This window comes from Lynx rufus, unplaced genomic scaffold, assembly GCF_022079265.1.
Source record: "Lynx rufus isolate CCGP_SWC_20201006 ecotype Redwood Valley unplaced genomic scaffold, mLynRuf1.p SCAF_30, whole genome shotgun sequence".
Classification (NCBI taxonomy): Eukaryota; Metazoa; Chordata; class Mammalia; order Carnivora; family Felidae; genus Lynx; species Lynx rufus.
The window spans coordinates 7,795,083-7,818,116 of NW_025814846.1; the positions used below are offsets into that span (position 1 = coordinate 7,795,083).

General features: G+C 40.0%; 1 protein-coding gene across 1 annotated transcript in view; it reads left to right on the forward strand.

Annotated features, from left to right (window-relative positions):
- MTMR8 (myotubularin related protein 8) overlaps positions 1-23,034 on the forward strand; it is a 214,598-nt gene that overhangs the window by 75,649 nt on the left and 115,915 nt on the right. The window contains 1 exon segment of the mRNA XM_047092489.1: positions 9,693-9,781. Coding sequence (XP_046948445.1) covers positions 9,693-9,781 — 89 coding nt within the window.

The following is a 23,034-nucleotide window of genomic DNA, read 5'->3' on the forward strand; positions in this document are numbered from 1 at the left end:
TTCCCCGTTGAGGATGATGTTAGCTGTGGGCTTTTCATAAATGGCTTTTATGATCTTTAAGTATGTTCTTTCTATCCCGACTTTCTCAAGGGTTTTTATTAAGAAAGAGTGCTGGATTTTATCAAAGGCCTTTTCTGCATCGATTGACAGGATCATATGGTTCTTCTCTTTTTTTTTGTTAATGTGATGTATCACGTTGATTGATTTGCGAATGTTGAACCAGCCCTGCATCCCAGGAATGAATCCCACTTGATCATGGTGAATAATTCTTTTTATATGCTGTTGAATTCGATTTGCTAGTATCTTATGGAGAATTTTGGCATCCATATTCATCAGGGATATTGGCCTGTAGTTCTCTTTTTTTACTGGGTCTCTGTCTGGTTTAGGAATCAAAGTAATACTGGCTTCATAGAATGAGTCTGGAAGTTTTCCTTCCCTTTCTATTTCTTGGAATAGCTTGAGAAGGATAGGTATTATCTCTGCTTTAAACGTCTGGTAGAACTCCCCTGGGAAGCCATCTGGTCCTGGACTCTTATTTGTTGGGAGATTTTTGATAACCGATTCAATTTCTTCGCTGGTTATGGGTCTGTTCAAGCTTTCTATTTCCTCCTGATTGAGTTTTGGAAGAGTGTGGGTGTTCAGGAATTTGTCCATTTCTTCCAGGTTGTCCAATTTGTTGGCATATAATTTTTCATAGTATTCCCTGATAATTGTTTGTATCTCTGAGGGATTGGTTGTAATAATTCCATTTTCATTCATGATTTTATCTATTTGGGTCATCTCCCTTTTCTTTTTGAGAAGCCTGGCTAGAGGTTTGTCAATTTTGTTTATTTTTTCAAAAAACCAACTCTTGGTTTCGTTGATCTGCTCTACAGTTTTTTTAGATTCTATATTGTTTATTTCTGCTCTGATCTTTATTATTTCTCTTCTTCTGCTGGGTTTAGGCTGCCTTTGCTGTTCTGCTTCTATTTCCTTTAGGTGTGCTGTTAGATTTTGTATTTGGGATTTTTCTTGTTTCTTGAGATAGGCCTGGATTGCGATGTATTTTCCTCTCAGGACTGCCTTCGCTGCGTCCCAAAGCGTTTGGATTGTTGTATTTTCATTTTCGTTTGTTTCCATATATTTTTTGATTTCTTCTCTAATTGCCTGGTTGACCCACTCATTCGTGAGTAGGGTGTTCTTTAACCTCCATGCTTTTGGAGGTTTTCCAGACTTTTTCCTGTGGTTGACTTCAAGCTTCATAGCATTGTGGTCTGAAAGTATGCATGGTATAATTTCAATTCTTGTAAACTTATGAAGGGCTGTTTTGTGACCCAGTATATGATCTATCTTGGAGAATGTTCCATGTGCACTCGAGAAGAAAGTATATTCTGTTGCTTTGGGATGCAGAGTTCTAAATATATCTGTCAAGTCCATCTGATCCAGTGTCTCATTCTGGGCCCTTGTTTCTTTATTGACCGTGTGTCTAGATGATCTATCCATTTCTGTAAGTGGGGTGTTAAAGTCCCCAGCAATTACCACATTCTTATCAATAAGGTTGCTTATGTTTATGAGTAATTGTTTTATATATTTGGGGGCTCCGGTATTCGGCGCATAGACATTTATAATTGTTAGCTCTTCCTGATGGATAGACCCTGTAACTATTATATAATGTCCTTCTTCATCTCTTGTTACAGCCTTTAATTTAAAGTCTAGTTTGTCTGATATAAGTATGGCTACTCCAGCTTTCTTCTGGCTTCCAGTAGCATGATAAATAGTTCTCCATCCCCTCACTCTGAATCTAAAGGTGTCCTCAGGTCTAAAATGAGTCTCTTGTAGACAGCAAATAGATGGGTCTTGTTTTTTTATCCATTCTGATACCCTATGTCTTTTGGTTGGCGCATTTAATCCATTTACATTCAGTGTTATTATAGAAAGATACGGGTTTAGAGTCATTGTGATGTCTGTATGTTTTATGCTTGTAGTGATGTCTCTGGTACTTTGTCTCACAGGGTCCCCCTTAGGATCTCTTGTAGGGCTGGTTTAGTGGTGACAAATTCCTTCAGTTTTTGTTTGTTTGGGAAGACCTTTATCTCTCCTTCTATTCTAAATGACAGACTTGCTGGATAAAGGATTCTTGGCTGCATATTTTTGCTGTCTAGCACCCTGAAAATCTCGTGCCAATTCTTTCTGGCCTGCCAAGTTTCAAAAGAGAGATCAGTCACGAGTCTTATAGGTCTCCCTTTATATGTGAGGGCACGTTTACCCCTTGCTGCTTTCAGAATTTTCTCTTTATCCTTGTATTTTGCCAGTTTCACTATGATATGTCGTGCAGAAGATCGATTCAAGTTACGTCTGAAGGGAGTTCTCTGTGCCTCTTGGATTTCAATGCCTTTTTCCTTCCCCAGTTCAGGGAAGTTCTCAGCTATGATTTCTTCAAGTACCCCTTCAGCACCTTTCCCTCTCTCTTCCTCCTCTGGGATACCAATTATGCGTAAATTATTTCTTTTTAGTGTATCACTTAGTTCTCTAATTTTCCCCTCATACTCCTGGATTTTTTTATCTCTCTTTTTCTCAGCTTCCTCTTTTTCCATAACTTTATCTTCTAGTTCACCTATTCTCTCCTCTGCCTCTTCCATCCGAGCTGTGGTGGTTTGCATTTTGTTTTCCATTTCCTTTAAAGCGTTTTTCAGCTCCTCGTGACTGTTCATTAGTCCCCTGATGTCTGTAGCAAGAGATTCTCTGCTGTCCTGTATGCTGTTTTCCAGCCCAGCGATTAATTTTATGACTATTATTCTAAATTCACTTTCTGTTATATTATTTAAATCCTTTTTGATCAGCTCATTAGCTGTTGTTATTTCCTGGAGATTCTTCTGGGGGGAATTCTTCCGCTTGGTCATTTTGGATAGTCCCTGGTGTGGTGAGGGCCTGCAGGGCACTTCCCCTGTGCTGTGGTGTATAACTGGAGTTGGTGGGCGGGGCCGCAGTCCGACCTGATGTCTGCTCCCAGCCCACCGCTGGGGCCACAGTCAGACTGGTGTGTGCCTTCTCTTCCCCTCTCCTAGGGGCGGGATTCACTGTGGGGTGGCGTGGCCCGTCTGGGCTACTTGCACACTGCCAGGCTTGTGATGCTGGGGATCTGGCGTATTAGCTGGGGTGGGAAGGCAAGGTGCACGGCGGCAGGGGGGGCAGGCTTAGCTCGCTTCTCCTTAGGTGATCCACTTCAGGAGGGGCCCTGTGCAGCCGGAGGGAGTCAGATCGCTGCCGGAGGTTTGGCTCCGCAGAAGCACAGAGTTGGGTGTTCGCGCGGAGCGAGCAAGTTCCCTGGCCGGAGCCGGTTCCCTTTGGGATTTTGGCTGGGGGATGGGCGGGGGAGATGGCGCTGGAGAGCGCCTTTGTTCCCCGCCAAACTGAGCTCTGTCGTCCGGGGGCTCCGCAGCTCACCCTCCCTTTGTCCTCCAGCCTTCCCGCTTTCTGAGCAGAGCTGTTAACTTATGACCTCCCAGACGCTAAGTCGCGCTTGCTGTCGGAACACAGTCCGTCAGGCCCCTCCGCTTTTGCAAGCCGGACTCGGGGGCTCTGCTTGGCCGGCGAGCCGCCCCTCCGCCCCGGCTCCCTCCCGCCAGTCCGTGGAGCGCGCACCGCCTCGCCGCCCTTCCTACCCTCTTCCGTGGGCCTCTCGTCTGCACTTGGGTCCGGTGACTCTGTTCTGCTAATCCTCTGGCGGTTTTCTGGGTTATTTAGGCAGGTGTAGGTGGAATCTAAGTGATCAGCAGGACGCGCGGTGAGCCCAGCGTCCTCCTACGCCGCCATCTTCCTAGTATCTCCTAGCTTGTCTTCTAATGAAGGATTTGTCTGGGACCCTCTAACTGGCAATGACATTTTTCCTCAGTGGTCTTGTTTCCTGAACACACATCTCTTTGCTTCAGAAATCCAGGCTGCAAAGAATGATGTAGAAGGCTCAATTACCTTAAGAATTCACGTATAAATCATGCCACATTGAAGCTTTGTCCAAGATTAAGGCTCTAGTGAAACCATTTCCATATTTAATTTTTTCCTTGGTTTATTGTCTTGCCACTATTTGAAGCTCTTTTCTTAATAGCAGCCAGTTTGAATAAGTACTAGGGGGTTTAGTTAACTAGAAGTTCGATGTGACTCAGCAGTATTCTGTGGCTGCCAGTTAAGGCAATTTCATTAGAAAGGGGCCAGAAGGGTGATGAAGGCTTTTGCTCTGCTTTTCTGTTATACCCTGGGAGGCAGCATCTGCTGCCTCACTGCCATGCTTAAGGATGCCGTAGATGGAGAGGGAAAGGGCCATTGTCCTGAGAGGTTACAATCACATTGGCCTCCTGATAGCTCTTCAGCAAATCAGGCACACTCCTTCCTCAGGGCTTTTAAACAGCTCTTCTCTTCACCTGAAACACTGCCTTCAGTTCTCGACATGACTCGCTTCTTCACTTCATTAGGTCTCTGCACGGATATCTTCTCTCCATAGAAGCTGCCTCTGACATCCTTGCTTAAAATAGTTTCTCCCATCATTCTATAGCCCCCTTTATACTTCTTTGTCTTTGTAACATTTATCATCTCCTGATACATACATCCATTTCTCCCATTAGAATGTGAGCTCCATGGGCATAAATTTTTTTGTGCCTGACATATAGTGGCAACTCAATACATATTTGAATAAAATTTTTCATAGCATTTACTTCATGGTACTATAGTTTATCTTTTCACTTATCTTGTCCCCACTAACATCTTATCTAAGAAACCTGTTTTTCTTTTTTCTTTTCTTTTTTTCTTTTTTTTTTTTTTTTACCTTTAATTACCTAGCCAATGCCTGGTATGGAGTGTGTTGAATGAATGGATGGATGTACTGTGAAGGATGTTGCAGAGGCGTTTCAAACATTGGAGGGGGTTGACCTAAACCCACGCTGCCAAATTTGGTGGCCACTTGATACATGTGACTATGGGGCACTTGAAATGAAGCTTCTCTGAATTGAGATGTGTTGCAAATGTAAAATACACACCAGATTTTGAAGCCTTGGCATACAAACATATAAAATATCAGTGATATTTTCATTGATTACATGTTTAAATAATAATATTTTGGATATACTGGTTTTAATAAAATATATTCATAAAATTAAGTTCACCTGTCTTCTTCTTTAATGTGGCTACCCAAAAAAATTTAAATTACATATGTGACTAGCATTATATTTGTATTGAATAACACTGCTCTAGAGATTTTGACAACTTCCATGTTTAAACCCCGACCTTTACAAGCGTGTGAGGGTATGTGTTGGGGGTGTTTTAGAGGTGGGTTCTTTAACACAGAAGAGGATTATCCATAATCACTGCTCCTGGGCAACTGATGACAGTAGGATCAAGTAAGTACCAGCTTCAAATAAACACTATAGTTTATTACACAACCTCATCTTTCTCATTCATGCCTTGTCTCATCCCATATTCCCCAGAGCTGCTAGCAACATGCCATATTGAGTGGTTAGTATTTTCTTAGCTCTTTCTCACCCATAATTACCCTGACAGTGAGAACAATGAGCAGATAAATGGCCCAAAGGTGAGTTACAAATCAAAGAGGAAAATCTAGCCACAAACACCCTGGATCAACTATACCCAGTAGAATTTCCACTTTAGAAAGTCTCTCCCTTCCTGATAAGTAATTTTAGCCATGTAACCAACTTCTCTGTCGGAGCCCTGTGCTGGGTTATCTCAGGAAGCAAATAGAGAAGTAGAAGACACACCATCTTCCCTTTAAGATTATAATGAAGGTGGGAAACAAAACCAATGTGTGTGTGAAAAGTTAAACAAGAACACAAACAGTCATCTAAGAAATGCTAGGCAGTGTGATTAAGGGCCAAACAAATGACACAGTGAGTTACTGTTTTAGGAATTCAAATCACTGTCAACCCCAAGGGCCCAGGCAGGTAGAAAAAGCTTCTTCAAGGAAGTAGTACTTGAGCTGGACCTTGAAGGATTTTTGTGATGTTACAAAATCCCAGATTTTCAGAGATTAAATGATTCTCAGAGACATAGTGTGCTCTTCATTATATAGATAAGGAATCTGAGACCCAGAGAGAAAGAAAGATATCATAGTAAGTAAGGAAAAAGTTAGGATTAGAACCAAAATTTTCTAGTTCCCAGTCTACTACTCTTTTTTTTCCAGGTTCTGAGAAAGGAGTTATGGTGTTCTAGGTGTAAGAAAGTCCCAGAAGCCCTAATGCCTGAGCACTTACTCCCAATCTTCCCCCTCCCAACACCCCTCCCTGACACACACACACACACACACACAACTCCAAACCTGATATGGGATCTCCCTTTCTTTTTCTTCAAGACCAGGTTAACTTAGTAGGTAACACAGATAGATAACACTGAATTCAAATTCCAGGTCAAACATCAACTCCTTTTTATTTAGTTAGAAATGGGCCATGTGTTGATGAATGGCTTCTCTGATGTAACCTGCCACCTCAAAAGCCTTAAGGTTGAGAGGCCCTCCTTCTGTTCCTTTTTGTCCCATCATCACAAGGTATACAGACTCAATCTGAACTACAGTGACTTCCTGGCTGCCCTGACTCTGGCCTTTGGTGCGGAGGTCCATGGTGTTGTTTCCCTCAGTGTAAAGGTTGTCCCAAATCAATAAGCATTTGGTCCCTGCAAGAGTGATCCCTTGAAGAAATTTCTCTCTCCCCTCTCTTGCCAGCAAGATCTGAATTTCTTCCTGGGTCAACTGGAACAAGTTGCCTTCAGGGTAAGAAGCTAACAACCAGGGTGGGGAATTGGTGATAATGCTGCATCACAGCACATCCCAGTCTGTAGGAAGAGAGTGATGCAGTCTTGCCAGACCTCTTCGCTGATATCCTCTATGCACTGCATGATTCAAGTAAGCTGTCTCTAAAAGATGAATAAAGTGCTTTCTAATAATTTGGTCTGTAAAAGAAGTTTGTTAGAAGTTGGCTTAAGATGACTGATAAGCTGAGACAGAAATAATCTAAAAATACAGTCTGTTTCTGATAGCCTCTCCCCAGCAGCAAAGTGGAGGAGTTCTTGATGACACTTGAATGAAGTTATGGCCTACCTTCCCTCTGCTGTGATTTATCAAGCTATCTCTTGAGCAGGAGTGACTTTTTAATTTTTTTTTAACGTTTATTTATTTTTGGGACAGAGAGAGACAGAGCATGAACGGGGAGGGGCAGAGAGAGAGGGAGACACAGAATCGGAAACAGGCTCCAGGCTCTGAGCCATCAGCCCAGAGCCTGACGCGGGGCTCGAACTCACGGACCGCGAGATCGTGACCTGGCTGAAGTCAGACGCTTAACCGACTGCGCCACCCAGGCGCCCCATGGAGTGACTTTTTAAATAGTCATCATCCATCACATCATGGTGACCTTTGGCAGCAGCTTTCTGAGGCTGTAACTCTAGCTAGTGAGATAGATGGTGGGGCAAAGTACACCTACTTCCCTGGGATACCATGGGAATAACACCAAACCCCAAGAGTGGAAAATCACTCAAAGTAGAACATAAGTGGACAATAAAAATATGTGGGGGATAAGCTTAGGAATCCCCTGGGGCCTACACCAATGGGTTAACAAGGCACAAAGAAACACAAAGTCCTGAAATGCTCACACCCGAGTTTGGGTAACCAGATTGGAACTCCAAGAATAGGGAGGCACAAAGATGCCAAGAATATGGAGGTGCAAAGACACCCCAAAATATGGAGGGGGTGCTGAACCCCAAAAAATAGAGAGAAAGAGAGTCAAAGACCTGAAATAGAATCGGTGCAAAGGTGCGCAATACATAGGAATAACAAGATTAGATATTTAGGGTGAAAGCACCCCAAGTTTAGTACTACCGCAGAAAGCTGCTTTCATAGGAGAATAGGGCCAGGGCAGGTAAAAATTGGTGAACTGGACTTTGGACCCCTGCACTGCAGGCAAAGCAGCCCAGAGCGGAGATGGTTAAAAAAAGAAAAGGTGTCTTGTTAACCCTGATGTTGTTCCCACTGTCTGTCTCTAGGATGGCAAAGATAAACAGGCACGGTGCCTCCTGTCTGCTGTTAACATCCATATACCCATCTGCCCAGCGCCTGGAATTTGTTTTATATTGACCCAAACCCCAAACACTGTATATCTTCAAAATCCCCCTTTCCCCCTCACATCCACAAGTTAATGTTCCTAGTTTCTTTGTCTCTTTGTACATGCCCATCATGTTTGCAAGCCTTCTGACCTGAATAAATATGGGGCAAGGACCCTTATTCGGGGCTCTTGTCTTTTCCCCAGACATTAGCCATCTCTTTTTAATCCTGCATCTGCTCTTTTGTTATACAAAAGAGAACTTTGGACTTAGAGTCTATGACAAAAATATAGTTGGACGTTTGGTTATAAAGCAGGACAAGTAAGATTTGCTGCAGCAACTAGCATTTCAGATGTTGGTTGATCTCCCTGAGGCCTGAGCTTTAGGTACAAGGTCAAAAATCCCACAGACTCACCAGTTCACAGCTCCATTTGGGAAACCACAATAGCCTCCTCATGGTTTCCCTGCCTCCAGATTCTCTCCCTCTAGTTTATCTTCCAGCCCACACCAGCTGTGAGTCTAGAATTATTCATTCTTATCTTGCCATTCAGCAAGTATTTATCAAGAACTATGTACAAGTACTTTTCTAAGCACTGGGATACAGTAGTGAACATAGAAAAACCTCATGGAAAACATCATAATGGGGGAGACAAACAGAAAATAGATGATAATAGTATCCTTTCACTGAAAATATTTTGAGTCTAATACTTTCTTTTCTCATGTTTTCCTTCTTACCCCAGGCTGTCTCTACTCTAGTGGGTGTCCAATTTGACTTTTCTACAACCTTTGGGAAGTTACTGTCTGTGCCTTAATTTCCTCTGATATGACATCAATTAGCCATAAAGAGGAAATGTTAGGGGGAATGGCTGAAGTTAATGGTAGATAAAATATGGGATGGCTTTGAAAATTTATTTATGTAACAAATATTAAATACCTACTCTATGCCAGGTCTTTTATTGACTTTGGAGATCTAGCAGTGAGCAAAATTCCTGCCGCATAAAGCTGACATCCTAAATGGGGAGACAACTAATAAACGACATTTATAATATATCAGGTTTTCCAACTCCCAGATTGTTCTTTTTTCCATCACAAGTCTGATTCAGAGAATACCACTGAATGACTGCACCTGTCTGGTGGTCTGGTGGGCCTTTCGTCCTTTTCCCACATCTGTGCTGATGAAAGTTATGAGGCTACTGCAATAGTCCAGGACTTAACTAACCTAATGATAGTAGACTAGTAAAAGAGGGGAGTGGGAGGAGGATATACTTACACATCATTTTAGAAAGTGTTCTATGGTGACTTGTCCAAGGTCTCATAGCTAGGCAGCTTTTTAGAAACCCAGTTGCCAGCATGGGAATGTCCCTGCTATCTCTGCAGGGTGTCATCACTGTTAACATTAGAGAATAGTAGAATTATATCGGTGCCTGTGATCCTGATAGCATTAAGGGGTGTGAGAATGGTGGCAGTACTCGAATCTGGTACTTAACTCCTGGACCAAACTTGAAGCCCAAAGAAAAAGGTCAGCTCCCTAAACAAAGGGCATTTGCCAGGAAGCAAAATGGCGAGGGAGGCCACAGATGAAGTGTCGCGATAGGATAATCACGTGACTGGGATACCGCCAGCAGGACCCTGGGTTGGGCAAGGAAAGGTGGCGGCAACGGGAGCCTTGAGTGTTTCAGGTGGTGGGAATGTGGAACATATCACGGTGCCCAAGGTAAGGAGATTTAGGAGAGGTTGGGGGCCGCGAGCTCTGTTTAACTTTCCAGCCTAGAGCCTTCTCAAACCTTTTCTGGGTGTTCTTTGACGCCCTCTTCCCGCGCTGGGACCCGTGTTCTCCTACTCGGTTCACACCCCCCTTTCAACCAAATTGAACTCTTCTCAGGGCGGGCCTTTGGGCGGCGGCGCGGAGGAGAGGTGGTCTGCATCAACCGTCTCCTCACGCGACGTGGGGTGCGTGCCTGCCTGCCTCAGTTCCTCTCGGCAGTCACTTCATACACCCCCTTATGCCCGCCTCTTAACACACTCGCCATGCTTGTAACTGCCTTTCTTAAATACCCCACATGCCATCGCCTCCCGGATAGTTACTTCCTTTATCTGGCGTTTTCCTACCTTCCTCTTGACTTCTGTCCCTGACCTGTCCCGACAGTTGGGTTGATCACCACCGCTGCTCCTGATCCAGCTCCCCGGTATGCGTTTGTGGGTTTTGGGAGATAGAGTATCTGTCCAGCCCAAGCTGGGCTATAGGTAAAGGAAGGAGGTTTAGCAGAGTAGACCTGGCCCTGCTCAACCAGGAGGAAAAACCCAAGAGGTGGCATCACCAGACCTGTTGGCACCTGCTTGGCCTACAGCCAATCTCCAGTTAGAGCCGCTTCTACTTTTTTTCTAGATCCTACTTCTTCCCTCCCCAATGCTAGCCTCTTTCTATTCCAACTCCATCTCCTTCCTGTCAGTTTTCTTTTCTGCTATTTGAGACTGAGGGTCAGGGAAGAGTTCACAATTATTCTGTTTATTTTTTTCTATCAATCATAACAGACTTGGTCCAGGCTAACTGAAGTTCACATAAAAGTCTATTATGTTCGGGCTTTGTGCTGACAGCTCAGAGCCTGGAGCCTGCTTCAGATTCTGTGTCTCCCTCTCTCTCTGACCCTCCCCCATTCATGCTCTGTCTCTCTCTGTTTCAAAAATAAATAAAAGTTTAAAAAAATTAAAAAGTCCCCTATGTTTTAATTGAAAAGGCATGGTTTTTGAACCTAGAGCACTTGAATTAGAATGCTCGTCCCCCCAGTTACCAGCTGATGACTTTGGGCAAATCATTTAAGTTCTCTGAGCCTTTCTTTCCTCCTGTACCCATGGGGATAATGAAATTTTTCTCTGCACACTTCGCAAGGTGGTTGTGAGGATTAAATAAAAAGATGTGTGTGAAAGCTTTTTGTAACTAGAAAAGTGTTAATTTAAGATTATGATGTTGTCTGGTGGGCAAAATGGGAAATATAACTTTCAAACCTCTCCTTTCCTTCTTTAGGTCCTTTCTCTGTTGAACATAATCACATCCCTTATAGTGTCCAGCCCTACCTTTTTCTGGGTTCCTTCTTCTACAGGTCATGTCATCTGCACCAGATTCTCTGGCATGATAAAGGAAGGTAGCATCATCAAAGCAAAGGGGCTTCTGCTATCCAAACTCCCTCTTTTCCCAACCCACTTAACCCTGGGCCACCCTACTTGCCTAGTTGAAAATTATTCCCTTTTTCTGATTCGACCTGAGAGAGAGCAGGGAGGCAGAATTGCCTTTGTGCTTGAGGGTTAAAATATTAAAATATTAAATGAACTGCCCTTGTGCTTGAGTGTTAAAATATTAAAATCTTCATGTTGGGAGATTAAAAGTATATACTGGGCTAGCTGTATGGTAAGGGAGAAGATGCCATTATCCCACCTGTATCAAAATAATAATAGCAGATAATACATTGAATATTTAACTATGTAGCAGGTACTTTGTTAAATGCTTTATATGAAATAGGTCTTCAGTCCTTACATCAACCTATATGGGAGGTACTATTATTATTCCTGTGTTACAGATGAGGAAACTGAGACCCATAGAGGTGAAGTGAGTTGCCTGGTAAAGATAGGTGTGCTCAGTTTCAGACTGTTGTGGAGATGGGGTTAATGCTCAAGAAAACTTTAGTTGACATCATTGCCAGACTCCATTTGTCCTGCAGATGGTATTGTAATTCTTGGAATACAAATAAAAACTCCAAATGAAGACTTAGTTCTTTAAATAAAACTGACATTCCATTTGGTATCCAGCAGAGCTGAGTTCCCACAAGTGGTATGCTGCCACAAATCTGTGTTTTTTCTTTATTATTATGAGTCTGGGAAAGATTAGGGTTGCACTAATGGCTAGGGATTAAGAAGGCCTCTCTAGTTAACTCATTATATCCACAAAAGGGAGAGACATTTGTCCATTTTAGGACAAAGAGATAACCATGAGCATGTCAGTCATTAGTTCTATATGTCAAGTGCAAAAGCGACTTTTAGTTTTGGCTCTTGTCTTTTTCTTCTCTTTGAAAGACTTTTTCAAAAGCTATTGAAATGTAACATATACAGAAAAGTTTATAAATTTATACTCCATACATGTTCACAAATGGCACACACCCATGTAACCAGCCCCCAGATCAAGAAACAGAACATAACTAGAAATTCCCTCATTCCTCTTCTACTCCATACTCCTTCCAAGGGTAACCACTATCCTGGCTTCTAACAGAATAGATTAGTTTTGCCCTTTTAAATACTCAATATAAATGGATTCATATAGTACATACTCTTTTGCTCAACATTATGTTTGAAAGATTGATGCATATTATTCCTTACAGTTATAGATCATTCTCATCGCTATATAGTATTTCATTTTGTTCACATGCCACATGTGATTTATCCATTTTTCTGTTGGGGAATTTCTAGTTTTGGCTGTTACAAGTAATAACACTCTTTTGGTGGATACTTACATGCAATTTTATTGGAATATACACAGGAATAAAATTTCTGGATCATAGGATATGCAGATATTCACCTAGAGTAGATACTACCAATTTTGCATTCTCACCACCTATGCATGAGAGAGAAACTATTTAAGTTTATTTTTAAGTTTAGGATTTAACAGTGGCTTTTGTAGCACCTTGGGGCCTACCCAAAAGTTCAGTGACTCTCCCGTCTGAATCAGAATTTTCCTTTTTACTTCTATGTCAGTTAGCACTAAGAATTCTTAATTACTTTTCCTTCCCAGGATGGAACCTTATAAATTAGGATTTTTTCAGTTAACATTTATTGAGTATGTTTTAGAGCCAGAGTGTCTGAATGCAAATGTCAACTCTGCTACTTAATTTTGCAATCCTGGCAAGTGAGTACCTGCTCTGTGCCTCAATTTCTATATCTGTAAAATGGTGGTAATAATAATAGTACCTATCTCACAGGGTTTTTATAGGAATTAAATGAGTTAATATTTATAAAAATGCTTAGAACAGTGCCTGGCACATTGTAATTAGCTACTTAATTTAGCTATCAATTATTATCACCATCATTAATTGCTGTTATTTACAAAATGTAACATTGCAAGTTGTTAAGGATACATAGCTATCTTAGATACAACAATTCTAAGATCTCTTAATCAAATAAGATGATGAGATATTAAGTATAAGATCCACAAATGAAAGTGAGAGCTTTCATGAGACGGACAAATGAAATGGTATTGGAATTTAGAGGAAAATAAGGTCTACTTTCAGATGAGTGTGGAGTATGAAATGAAGAAAGTTTTATGCAAGAGTGGCATTTAGACTGAGTCTGAATAATAAATAGGATTTTACTCTTGAGAGACTGGGGAGGTGAGAGGGACTCCCTACCGAGGGAACTGCAGGACCATAAACTCAGAGGAAGGTAACTTAGGGCAAAGGAAGGGAGTGAGAGGAACAGAGAGATAGGTGTTGTAGACTGTAGAGGCTTGAATGTTATACTGAGGAGCTTGAACCAGCTTCTACAAGTGACCCTTGAACAACATAGGTTTGAATTGTGTGGGTCCACTTACATGCTGATTTTCTTCCTGATAAATACAGTACACTATTATAAATGTATTTTCTCTTCCTTATGATTTTTTTTTAATTTTTTTTTCAACGTTTATTTATTTTTGGGACAGAGAGAGACAGAGCATGAACGGGGGAGGGGCAGAGAGAGAGGGAGACACAGAATCGGAAACAGGCTCCAGGCTCTGAGCCATCAGCCCAGAGCCCGACGCGGGGCTCGAACTCACGGACCGCGAGATCGTGACCTGGCTGAAGTCGGATGCTTAACCGACTGCGCCACCCAGGCGCCCCTCCTTATGATTTTCTTAATAGCATTTTATTTTCTCTAGCTTACTTTATTGTAACAATGCAGTGTATAATGCATGTAGCATACAAAATATGTGTTAACTGTTTATATTATTGGTAGGGCTTCCAGTAGTAAAGTTTTGGGGGAGTCAAAAATTGTATGTGGATTTTCAGCTGTGCGGGGTTTGGTGCCCCTAACCCCCAATGTTGTTCAAGGGTCAAGTGTATAGGTAGCAAAGAGCTGCTAAAGCTTTGTAAGTCTAGAAACACAGAATATAAAAGTTAGAAGGAACTGTTAAATGATCTTAATGAGGAATGGGGATACAGTTTCTTTCTGGCATGATGTAAATGTTCTAAACTTATATATTGTGGTGATGGTTATACAACTCTTTAAATTTACTAAAAAATCAGTAAATTTTACACTTAAAACAAGTGAATTTTATGGTAAGTTCAATAAAACTACTAACAAATAAATAAATGAAGAGGGAAATAAATAAGATCATCTGGTGATACTCCAAACCTCTCATGTCTCAAATGTGGAAGCTGAGGCTCAGATTGTGAAGTTTCTCATTCAAGGTCAATCATCGAACTAGTGGCAGAGCCAGAATTGTCTTTTTGTTGTTTAGTATACATGCCAGGTTCAGACTATGAAAAATTGTGTGAAATTATCTTTGAAACAATAGCCAAAATAATTGGAAGTGCCAGATAATGCTATTCTGGATAATAACAATAATAATAATAATAATAAATCTTTATAGTACTTTATTGTTTACAAAGTGCTTTTCAAGCTACCCTACCTGCTCTCAAGATTATAATTCATATAAAACTTTCCTAAAAGCAGATAATTTTTGGCTTGATTGCCAAGAGACTGATAACCAGATTTAGTGTTCTGTCATATTAACTAAATTAGCACTTGCACTTGGTGTAATTGCTTCCTCCTCCTCTTCATTACTTTGATTTTCTGTTCTAATAACCTAATTGTAGATCTGTTTTTTACTATATACTACTTCAAATTCGTTTAGGAAAGAGGCAGGTCAAAAAAAATCAAGATAAAACTGGGCAAAGTCTTTTTCATTATCAAGTAAATGTGATTTCTAGAGGCAAGGATTGTACTCCCCTTTCATTTCTCAAAAGTCCAAATCTAGTTGTCTTCATTTTGATCCTTTCAATTTAGGAAATAGTGTAATGTAGTGGAAAAATGTGAACACAGAGCTGGGTTTGAATTCTAGGTGTATTATTTCTTAGCTCTGAGTTCTTGGGAAGATCACTCAAATGTTTTGAGTTGAGTCTCAGTTTCCTCATTTGTAAAATGGGGGAAATATCTACTTCTTGAGACTATGATGAAGATTAAGATAAAGTATGATAGGAGCCTGGCAAATATTAAGTGCTTCATAACTGTATAACTGTGTATTCCCTTCTCTTTTATCAGAGCCAAACAATAGTAGAGGCTTTAGTATATATTAGTCCTGGGAGGTCTCAGAGATCAGCCTGGCTCAAAGAGGGATATGTTCCTGAGCATCCAGAAAGGATCCTGGTACTACCGTGCAAAGAGAGAGGCTACCCAGGAATGGCAGTGGTCTGGCATTTTGGCCACTATTTTATAGGCATTGGAATAGTTTTCCTCAGCACCAAAGCCTTCTCCTTTGACCTCACTTTATACCTGGGAAACCCGAACTAAGCTATTACCTCTAGAAACCACTGGGATTTTTTTGGAGGGTTTTTATATTTTTAGATATCATTTTATGGTTTTGTGGTACAATACTTATATGCTTTAGAAAGATTTCTTTTAATAAACTTCAAAGACCTTTTTATTATTTGAGGAACCCAGGATGGATAGGGAGTCAAGAGACCTGGCTTCTGGTCCCAGTTCTTATATGCTCACATGCTATGTGATATGGTCACATGCTGTGTGAGCTTAGGCTTCATTATCCTAGTGGGTAAAATAATAACATTAAAACTTTTATTGAGCAATTACTATGTGCCTGACACTATTCTAAGTGTTTTACATAAATATTACATATTTGTGTGTTCATTTAACACCCACAACAATACTACTATCCTCATTTTAAAGAAAAAGAAATCAAGACCCAGGAAGCTTAAGTAACTTTCTGAAAGCCAGAAAATGAAGCAGATAGTCTGTGACCTAAAAGTCTGTGCTCTTAACCCCTGCACTGTAAAATGAGCAGATTGGATTATACCAGCATGTCCTAAACTTTGTTCCTGCTGACCAATGGTCCACAAGATAAGTTGTTTAAAAAAATAAAAAAGAGATCTAAGGTAGAATATGTGGCGATTCGTAGTTAATTTTCACCTGTTAAAGTCTCTAAGAAACCTTCCAATAAAGAAACTTGTTTATATTTGTTAAACCCAGTATTTCCCTAAACTGACCATGGAACTGTGTATGTGTGTGCATGCGTGTATGCCTATTAACATCCTGTGGACTAGAGTTTATAGAACATACTTTGAGAAGTGCTGGTGTCAATCTGAAAGGTTCATTCTAACTCTTAAGTGCTTCCAGCACTTAATAATGATAGATATGTAGACTGTGAAATGCAGCATTCCTTTCTGAGTCTCGAATTTGCTTTAATTGGAGAGGTGCTGAAAAATAGGGTGTGAGGAGGCATAATTCAAGGCTAGTCTGGGTTGCAATTTATTTTATTATTTTTTAATGTTTATTTTTGAGAGAGAGAGAGACAGAGTGTGAGTGGGGAGTGGGGCAGAGAGAGAGGGAGACACACAGAATTTGAAGCAAGCTCCAGGCTCCAAGCTGTTAGCACAGAGCCTGAGGTGGGGCTCAAATTCACAAACCATGAGATTGTGACCTGAGCTAAAGTCAGACACTTGATTGACTGAGCCACCCAGGTGCCCCCTACGTTGCATTTTAAACATTTTCTTCAAAGACCTTGTGAGTGTTGACACAAAAGACTTAATTTACCCTTCACTTTTTCCTTTTCTCCCTCTTGACCCGTTATATATTTTCTCACTTATTTACTTAAAGAAGAGATTTAAATCAGAGATGCTTGTTACGAAAGTAGGAGAAAGCTTTTTTAATATATGCAGGGTGCAACAGTTGTTTCAATGATGAATTCTGTCTTCTGTCAGAGGTGATGCCACACAGGGCAGAGCTTATGTGGGACATGTGTAAAACTGATGCATATCATCACATTGTTGGTCCTCCTGGAACCAGATGTCTCATCTTTTATTTATTTATTTTTGCAGCATATCCAATTATATGGATATATACCAATAGTTGTGGAAACTAAGAAAGTAAATGGATTCAGAGACCTCTGAAGTGTACCTGATTTCCTCCCTTCCTAGAAGAGAAGTGAAACAACAACAACAACAACAACAAAACAATAGGGTTTATGGTCCACAGCTTCTCCAAAAGCAAAGATCTTATAAATGTCAGGGTGCTCTGTCTATAGCCCAGGAGTACAAAACCAACAGAACAATTGGGTGGCCTGCCTGGGAAATAGAGTCTATTTAGTACCTAGTGATGGTTACTGTCTTTTCTAACCCTTTCTCTCTGTATCTCCTCATCTCTCACCTTCTCTTTGCTCTCCCTCTCCCCTTTTCCTTTTTTCTTTCTCTCTCTCCTTCTTCCTTTTTCTCCCCTTTCTCTTTTTTCCTCTCCCTTCCCCCCTTTTTTCCTCTTTCCCCCAACTCTCTTCTTCCCTCATTCCCCCACTCTACACATGCACATACATGCACACACACATACACATGCTATGGGACCTAGGTTTCTGTGGTATAAAACCATGTTAGGCAGAGGAGTCATCTTACCATGCTGTCTCAGAACCAGAGGGGGCACTGGTACCCATGAGTAGAGAAAGGGGGAAGGTCTGAATAATTGCAGGTCTTCTAGAAGTTTCTACATGCTAATAGACACAGATTCCCTGCAGCATGGAGCCATATAGGAAGTCCATAAAATGGTTTCCATATCAACAGTTTCCCTCTCCTCCAAGGATTCCTCAGGAACTATCCTCTAAGAGGCATATAGTACCCTTCATACATGGCATTGTAACCTTCTGTTAAGTAGTGACTTGGGCCTTAGCAGGAACTTCTTGAGTGGCTAACTTTTTCTCTTGTTGAGATCTTCTGCCATTTAAGCTAAAGATGCTTTATAGTTTCAATTTCTACTCCTCACCTCTTGACCACTCAGTGTGAAAGAATGAACTCCTATTATAATTGGCACTGATTTCTTCCATTAACCTAATCATAAGTATGTTCCTCTGGCAATAGAAAGCCTACTTTGCATTTAACAAGTTCAATTGGCTAAAGTCATCACATGCTTTTAACAAACTATTATCATCAAGTTTACATAGCCTCCTGTATACAGATTACCAAGTACCTACCTCAGACTTCCCCTCAGGAAAGGAAATAGTATGCACTCATGTTTCTCTTACACCATTACTTTGCAGTTTTTTCCATAAACATTTTCTACCCCTCTGTTCTACCCTTCTTGTTCTGTGTCTGAATATTACTGTGGATTCTTTGTTTTTCTTCTTAGTCCTTTTGGACTGCTATAATATAGTACCAGAGACTGGGTGGCTTATAAATATGAGTTTATTTCTTTTAGTGTTAGAGGCTGGAAGTCTAAGATTAGGTTGCTAGTATAGCTGGGTTCTGGTAAAGTTCCTCTTCTGGGTTGCAGACTGCCTACTTCCCCCTTCACATGGGAGAAGAGGGCAAGGAATCTCTCTGGAGCCTCTCTTACAAAGGCACTAATTCCACTAATCCTATTTATGAGGACTCTGCTCTCATGACCTAAATTACCTCCCAAAGGCCTCACCTGCAAATACCATCACATTAGGCATTATAATTTCAATGTATGAATTTTGAGGGAGGACACAAACATTCAGACCATAGCAGCTTCTCCACTTGGGTTTTTGGCCTTAAAATGTGTTCTGGGTTTTAATAATTCTTTTTCTTTTTTTTTAATTTTTTTTTAACGTTTATTTATTTTTGGGACAGAGAGAGACAGAGCATGAATGGAGGAGGGGCAGAGAGAGAGGAAGACACAGAATCGGAAGCAGGCTCCAGGCTCTGAGCCATCAGCCCAGAACCTGATGCGGGGCTTGAACTCACGGACCGCAAGATTGTGACCTGAGCTGAAGTCGGACGCTTAACTGACTGAGCCACCCAGGCGCCCTAATTCTTTTTCTTTTATATTACACGGGTCCTTCAGAGTCTGGCTTTTCAGTTATTCCTTCTCTAGCCTTGTCTTTCCTCCCTCTATCTCTTTTGTAGTTGGATATTTCTTGCTGTCTTTCCCTTCCTCCCTTTTCTCCAGCCACCCCTTAGCCAACTTCTATATCTGTACCTCTAGCAAGAGTAACTCTGTGCTGGAAATAAATGCCTTCCTAGCCTATACAGGAAAGTAATGACTAGATTTTTTTGGGATTGGAAAAGAGATTGTGTGTGTGTGTGTGTGTGTTAAAAAACATAACTTTAAAATTTATCATTTTAACAATATTTAAGTGTACAGTTTGGTAGTATTAAATATATTCACATTGTGCAACAGATCTCTAGAACTTTTTCATCTCGCAACACAAACTGTATATTTACTAAACACTAATTTCCTCTCCCAGCTCCTCCCAACTAATGTCATCAACTTTTCTACTTTCTGTTTCTTTAGAATTTGATTACTATAGGTCTTTCATGTGAGTAGAATGATAACAGTATTTGTCCTTTTATGACTGGCTTATTTCACTTAGCATAATGTCATCCATATTGTGGCATGTGGCAAGATGTCCTTTTTTAAGGCTACATAATACTGTGTGTAAATACCACATTTTCTTTGTTCATCTATCTGTGAACATTGATCTTGTTTGTACGTTTTGTCTATTGTGAATAATGCTGCAGTGAACATGGGTGTGCAATTATGTCTTCAAGATCCTGATTGAATTACTTTGGATATAAATCCAGAAGTGGGATTGCTAGATTAAGTGATAATTCTATTATTATTTTTTGAGAAACTTTTACACCATTTTTCATAATGGCTGCACTATTTTACATTTCCAATATTTTAGAAGGTTTGTATTCTTTGTATTCTTATCAGCACTTGTTATTTTATGTTCTCTTTATAGTGCCCATCCTAATGGGTGTGAGGTGCTATCTCATGGTTTTGATTTGAACTTCTCTTATGGTTAGTGATATTGAGCATATTTTATATGCTTTGTGGTCACTTGTGTATGTTTTTTTTTTTTTTTATATATGAAGTTTATTGACAAATTGGTTTCCATACAACACCCAGTGCTCATCCCAAAAGGAGTTGTGTATGTTCTATGGAGAATTGTCTATTCAGGTCCTTTGCTGATTTTTAAAATCAAGTTATTTTTGTGGTTGAGTTCTTTAATATGTTCTGCATAGTAACCATTTTTCAGATATATGGTTTGTAAATATTTTCTATTCTGTAGGTTACTTTTTCACCCTGTTTGGTGTTTCTTTTGATGCACAGAAGTTTTTAAGTTTGATGTAGTCGTATTTTTCTGTTTTTACTTTCATTGCCTGTGCTTTTGGATTCATATCAAAGAAATAATTGCCAAATCCAATGTCTTAAAGCTATTTCCTTATATTTTATTCTGGGAGTTTTATACTTTTTGGTCTTACATTTAAGTTTGTAATCCATTTTGAATTAATTTTTGTGTATGTATAGGCCCACCATTTTTCCTTTGCATGTGAATATCCAGTTTCCTCCCACACCATTTTTTTTCACATTTTTATTTAAATTTGTTAGTTAACATACAGTGTATTATCAGTTTGAAGTGTAGAATTCAGTGATTCATCAGCTATATACAATAGCCAGTGCTCATCACAACAGGTGCCCTACTTAATACCCATCATCTATTTAACTTATTCCCATGCCCACCTCCCCTCCAGTAACCCTAATTTTGTTCTCTATAGTTAAGAGTCTGTTTCCTACTTTGCCTCTCTTTTTCCCCCCATGTTCATCTGTTTTTTTTTTAATTCCACATATGAGTGAAATCATATGGTATTTGTCTTTCTCTGACTGACTTACCTCTCTTAGAATAATATTCTCTAGCTCCATACACATCTTTGCAAATGGCAAGATTTCATTCTTTTATATTAGCTGAGTAATACTCCGTTGTATACCACAACTTCTTATTTTTTTAAATTGTTAACACACAGTGCAGTATTGATTTCAGGAGTAGAATTCAGTGATTCATCATTTACATACAACAACCAGTGCTTCTCACAAGTGCCCTCCTTAATACCCATCATCTATCTAGCCCATCACTCACCCTCCTCCCACCGTCAACCCTCAGTTTGTTCTCTATCATTAAGAGTCTCTTGTGGTTTATTACCCTCTCTTAATCTTCCTCCTCCCTTCCCATATGTTCATCTGTTTTGTTGCCTAAATTCCACATATGTGTGAAATCATATGGTATTTGTGTTTCTCTGATTGACTTATTTCGCTTAGCACAATACATTCTAGCTCCATCTACATCATTGCAAATGACAACTTTTTAGCAATGCTTTTGCAATGCCAGATCATTCTTTTTGATGGCTGAGTAATGAGTAATTATATATATATATATACACACATATATATATATACATACACACACACACATATATATATATATATATACAATGAGTAATATTACATTGTATATCTAAACCACATCTTTATCCATTCATCATTTGGTAGACATTCTGTCTTTCTCCATAGTGTGGCTATTGTTGATAATGTTCTATAAACATTGGAGTGCATGTATCCCTTCAAATCTGTAGTTTTGTATCCTTTGGATAAATAACTGATAACGTAATTGCTAGATGATAGCATAGTTCTATTTTCAGTTTTTTGAGGAACCTCCATACTGTTCTTCAGAGTGGCTGCACTAGTTTGCATTTCCTACCAGCAGTGCAAAGGGGTTCCAGTTTCTCTGCATCCTCATCAACACCTGTTGTTTCTTGTGTTTTTAATTTTAGCCATTCTGACAGGTGTGAGGTGGTGTCTCATCCTGGTTTTGATTTGTATTTCCCTGATGATGAGTCGTGTTGAACATCTTTTCATGTGTCTGTTAGCCATCGGGATGTCTTCTTTGTAAAAATGTCTATTCATGTCTTCTGCCCATTTCTTAACTGGGTTATTTGTTTTTTGGATGTTGAGTTTGATAAGTTCTTTATAGATTCTGGATACTAACCCTTTATCAGATATGTCATTTGCATATCTTGTTACCTTCTCCCATTCCATAGGTGGCCTTTTATTTTTGTTGATTGTTTCCTTTGCTGTGCAGAAGCTTCTTATCTTGATGAAATCCCAATAGTTCATTTTTGCTTTTGTTTCCCTTGTTTCTGGGGACATGTCCGGTAAGAATTTGCTGTGGCTGATGTCAAAGAGGTTGCTGCCTCGGTTCTCCTCTAGGATATTGGTGGATTTTCTGTCTCATTTTTAGGTCTTTCATCCATTTTGAATTTATTTTTGTGTATGGTATAAAACAGTGATCCAGTTTCATTCTTTTGCATGTTGCTTTCCAGTTTTCCCAACACCACTTGTTCAAGAGACTGTCTTTTTTTCTCACTGGATATTCTCTCCTGCTTTGTCGAAAATACTTGACCATATAGTGATGGGTCAATTTCTGGGTTTTCTATTCTGTTTCATGGATATATTTGCCTGTTTTTGTGCCAGTACCTTACTGTCTTGATGACTATACCTTTGTAATATAGTATGAAGTTCAGAATTGTGATGCCTCCAGCTTTGTTTTTCTTTTTCAGAATTTCTTTGGCTATTCAGGATCTTTTGTGTTTCCATACAAATTTTAGGATTGCTTGTTCTAGCTCTGTGAAAAGTTCTGGTGATATTTTGATACTGATTGCATTAAATGTGTAGATTGCTTTGTGTAGTGTAGACATTTTAACAATATTCTCCCAGGCCATGAACATGGAATAATTTTCCATTTTTTTTGTGTCCACTTCAATTTCTGTCATAAGTGTTGTGTAATTTTCAGAATACAGATCTTTTACCTTTTTCACTAGGTTTATTCCTGAGTATCTTGGTTTTTGGTGCAACTGTAAAAGGGATAGATTCCTTGGTTTCTCTTTCTGCTGCTTCATTATTGGTGTATAGATATGCGACAGATTTCTGTAT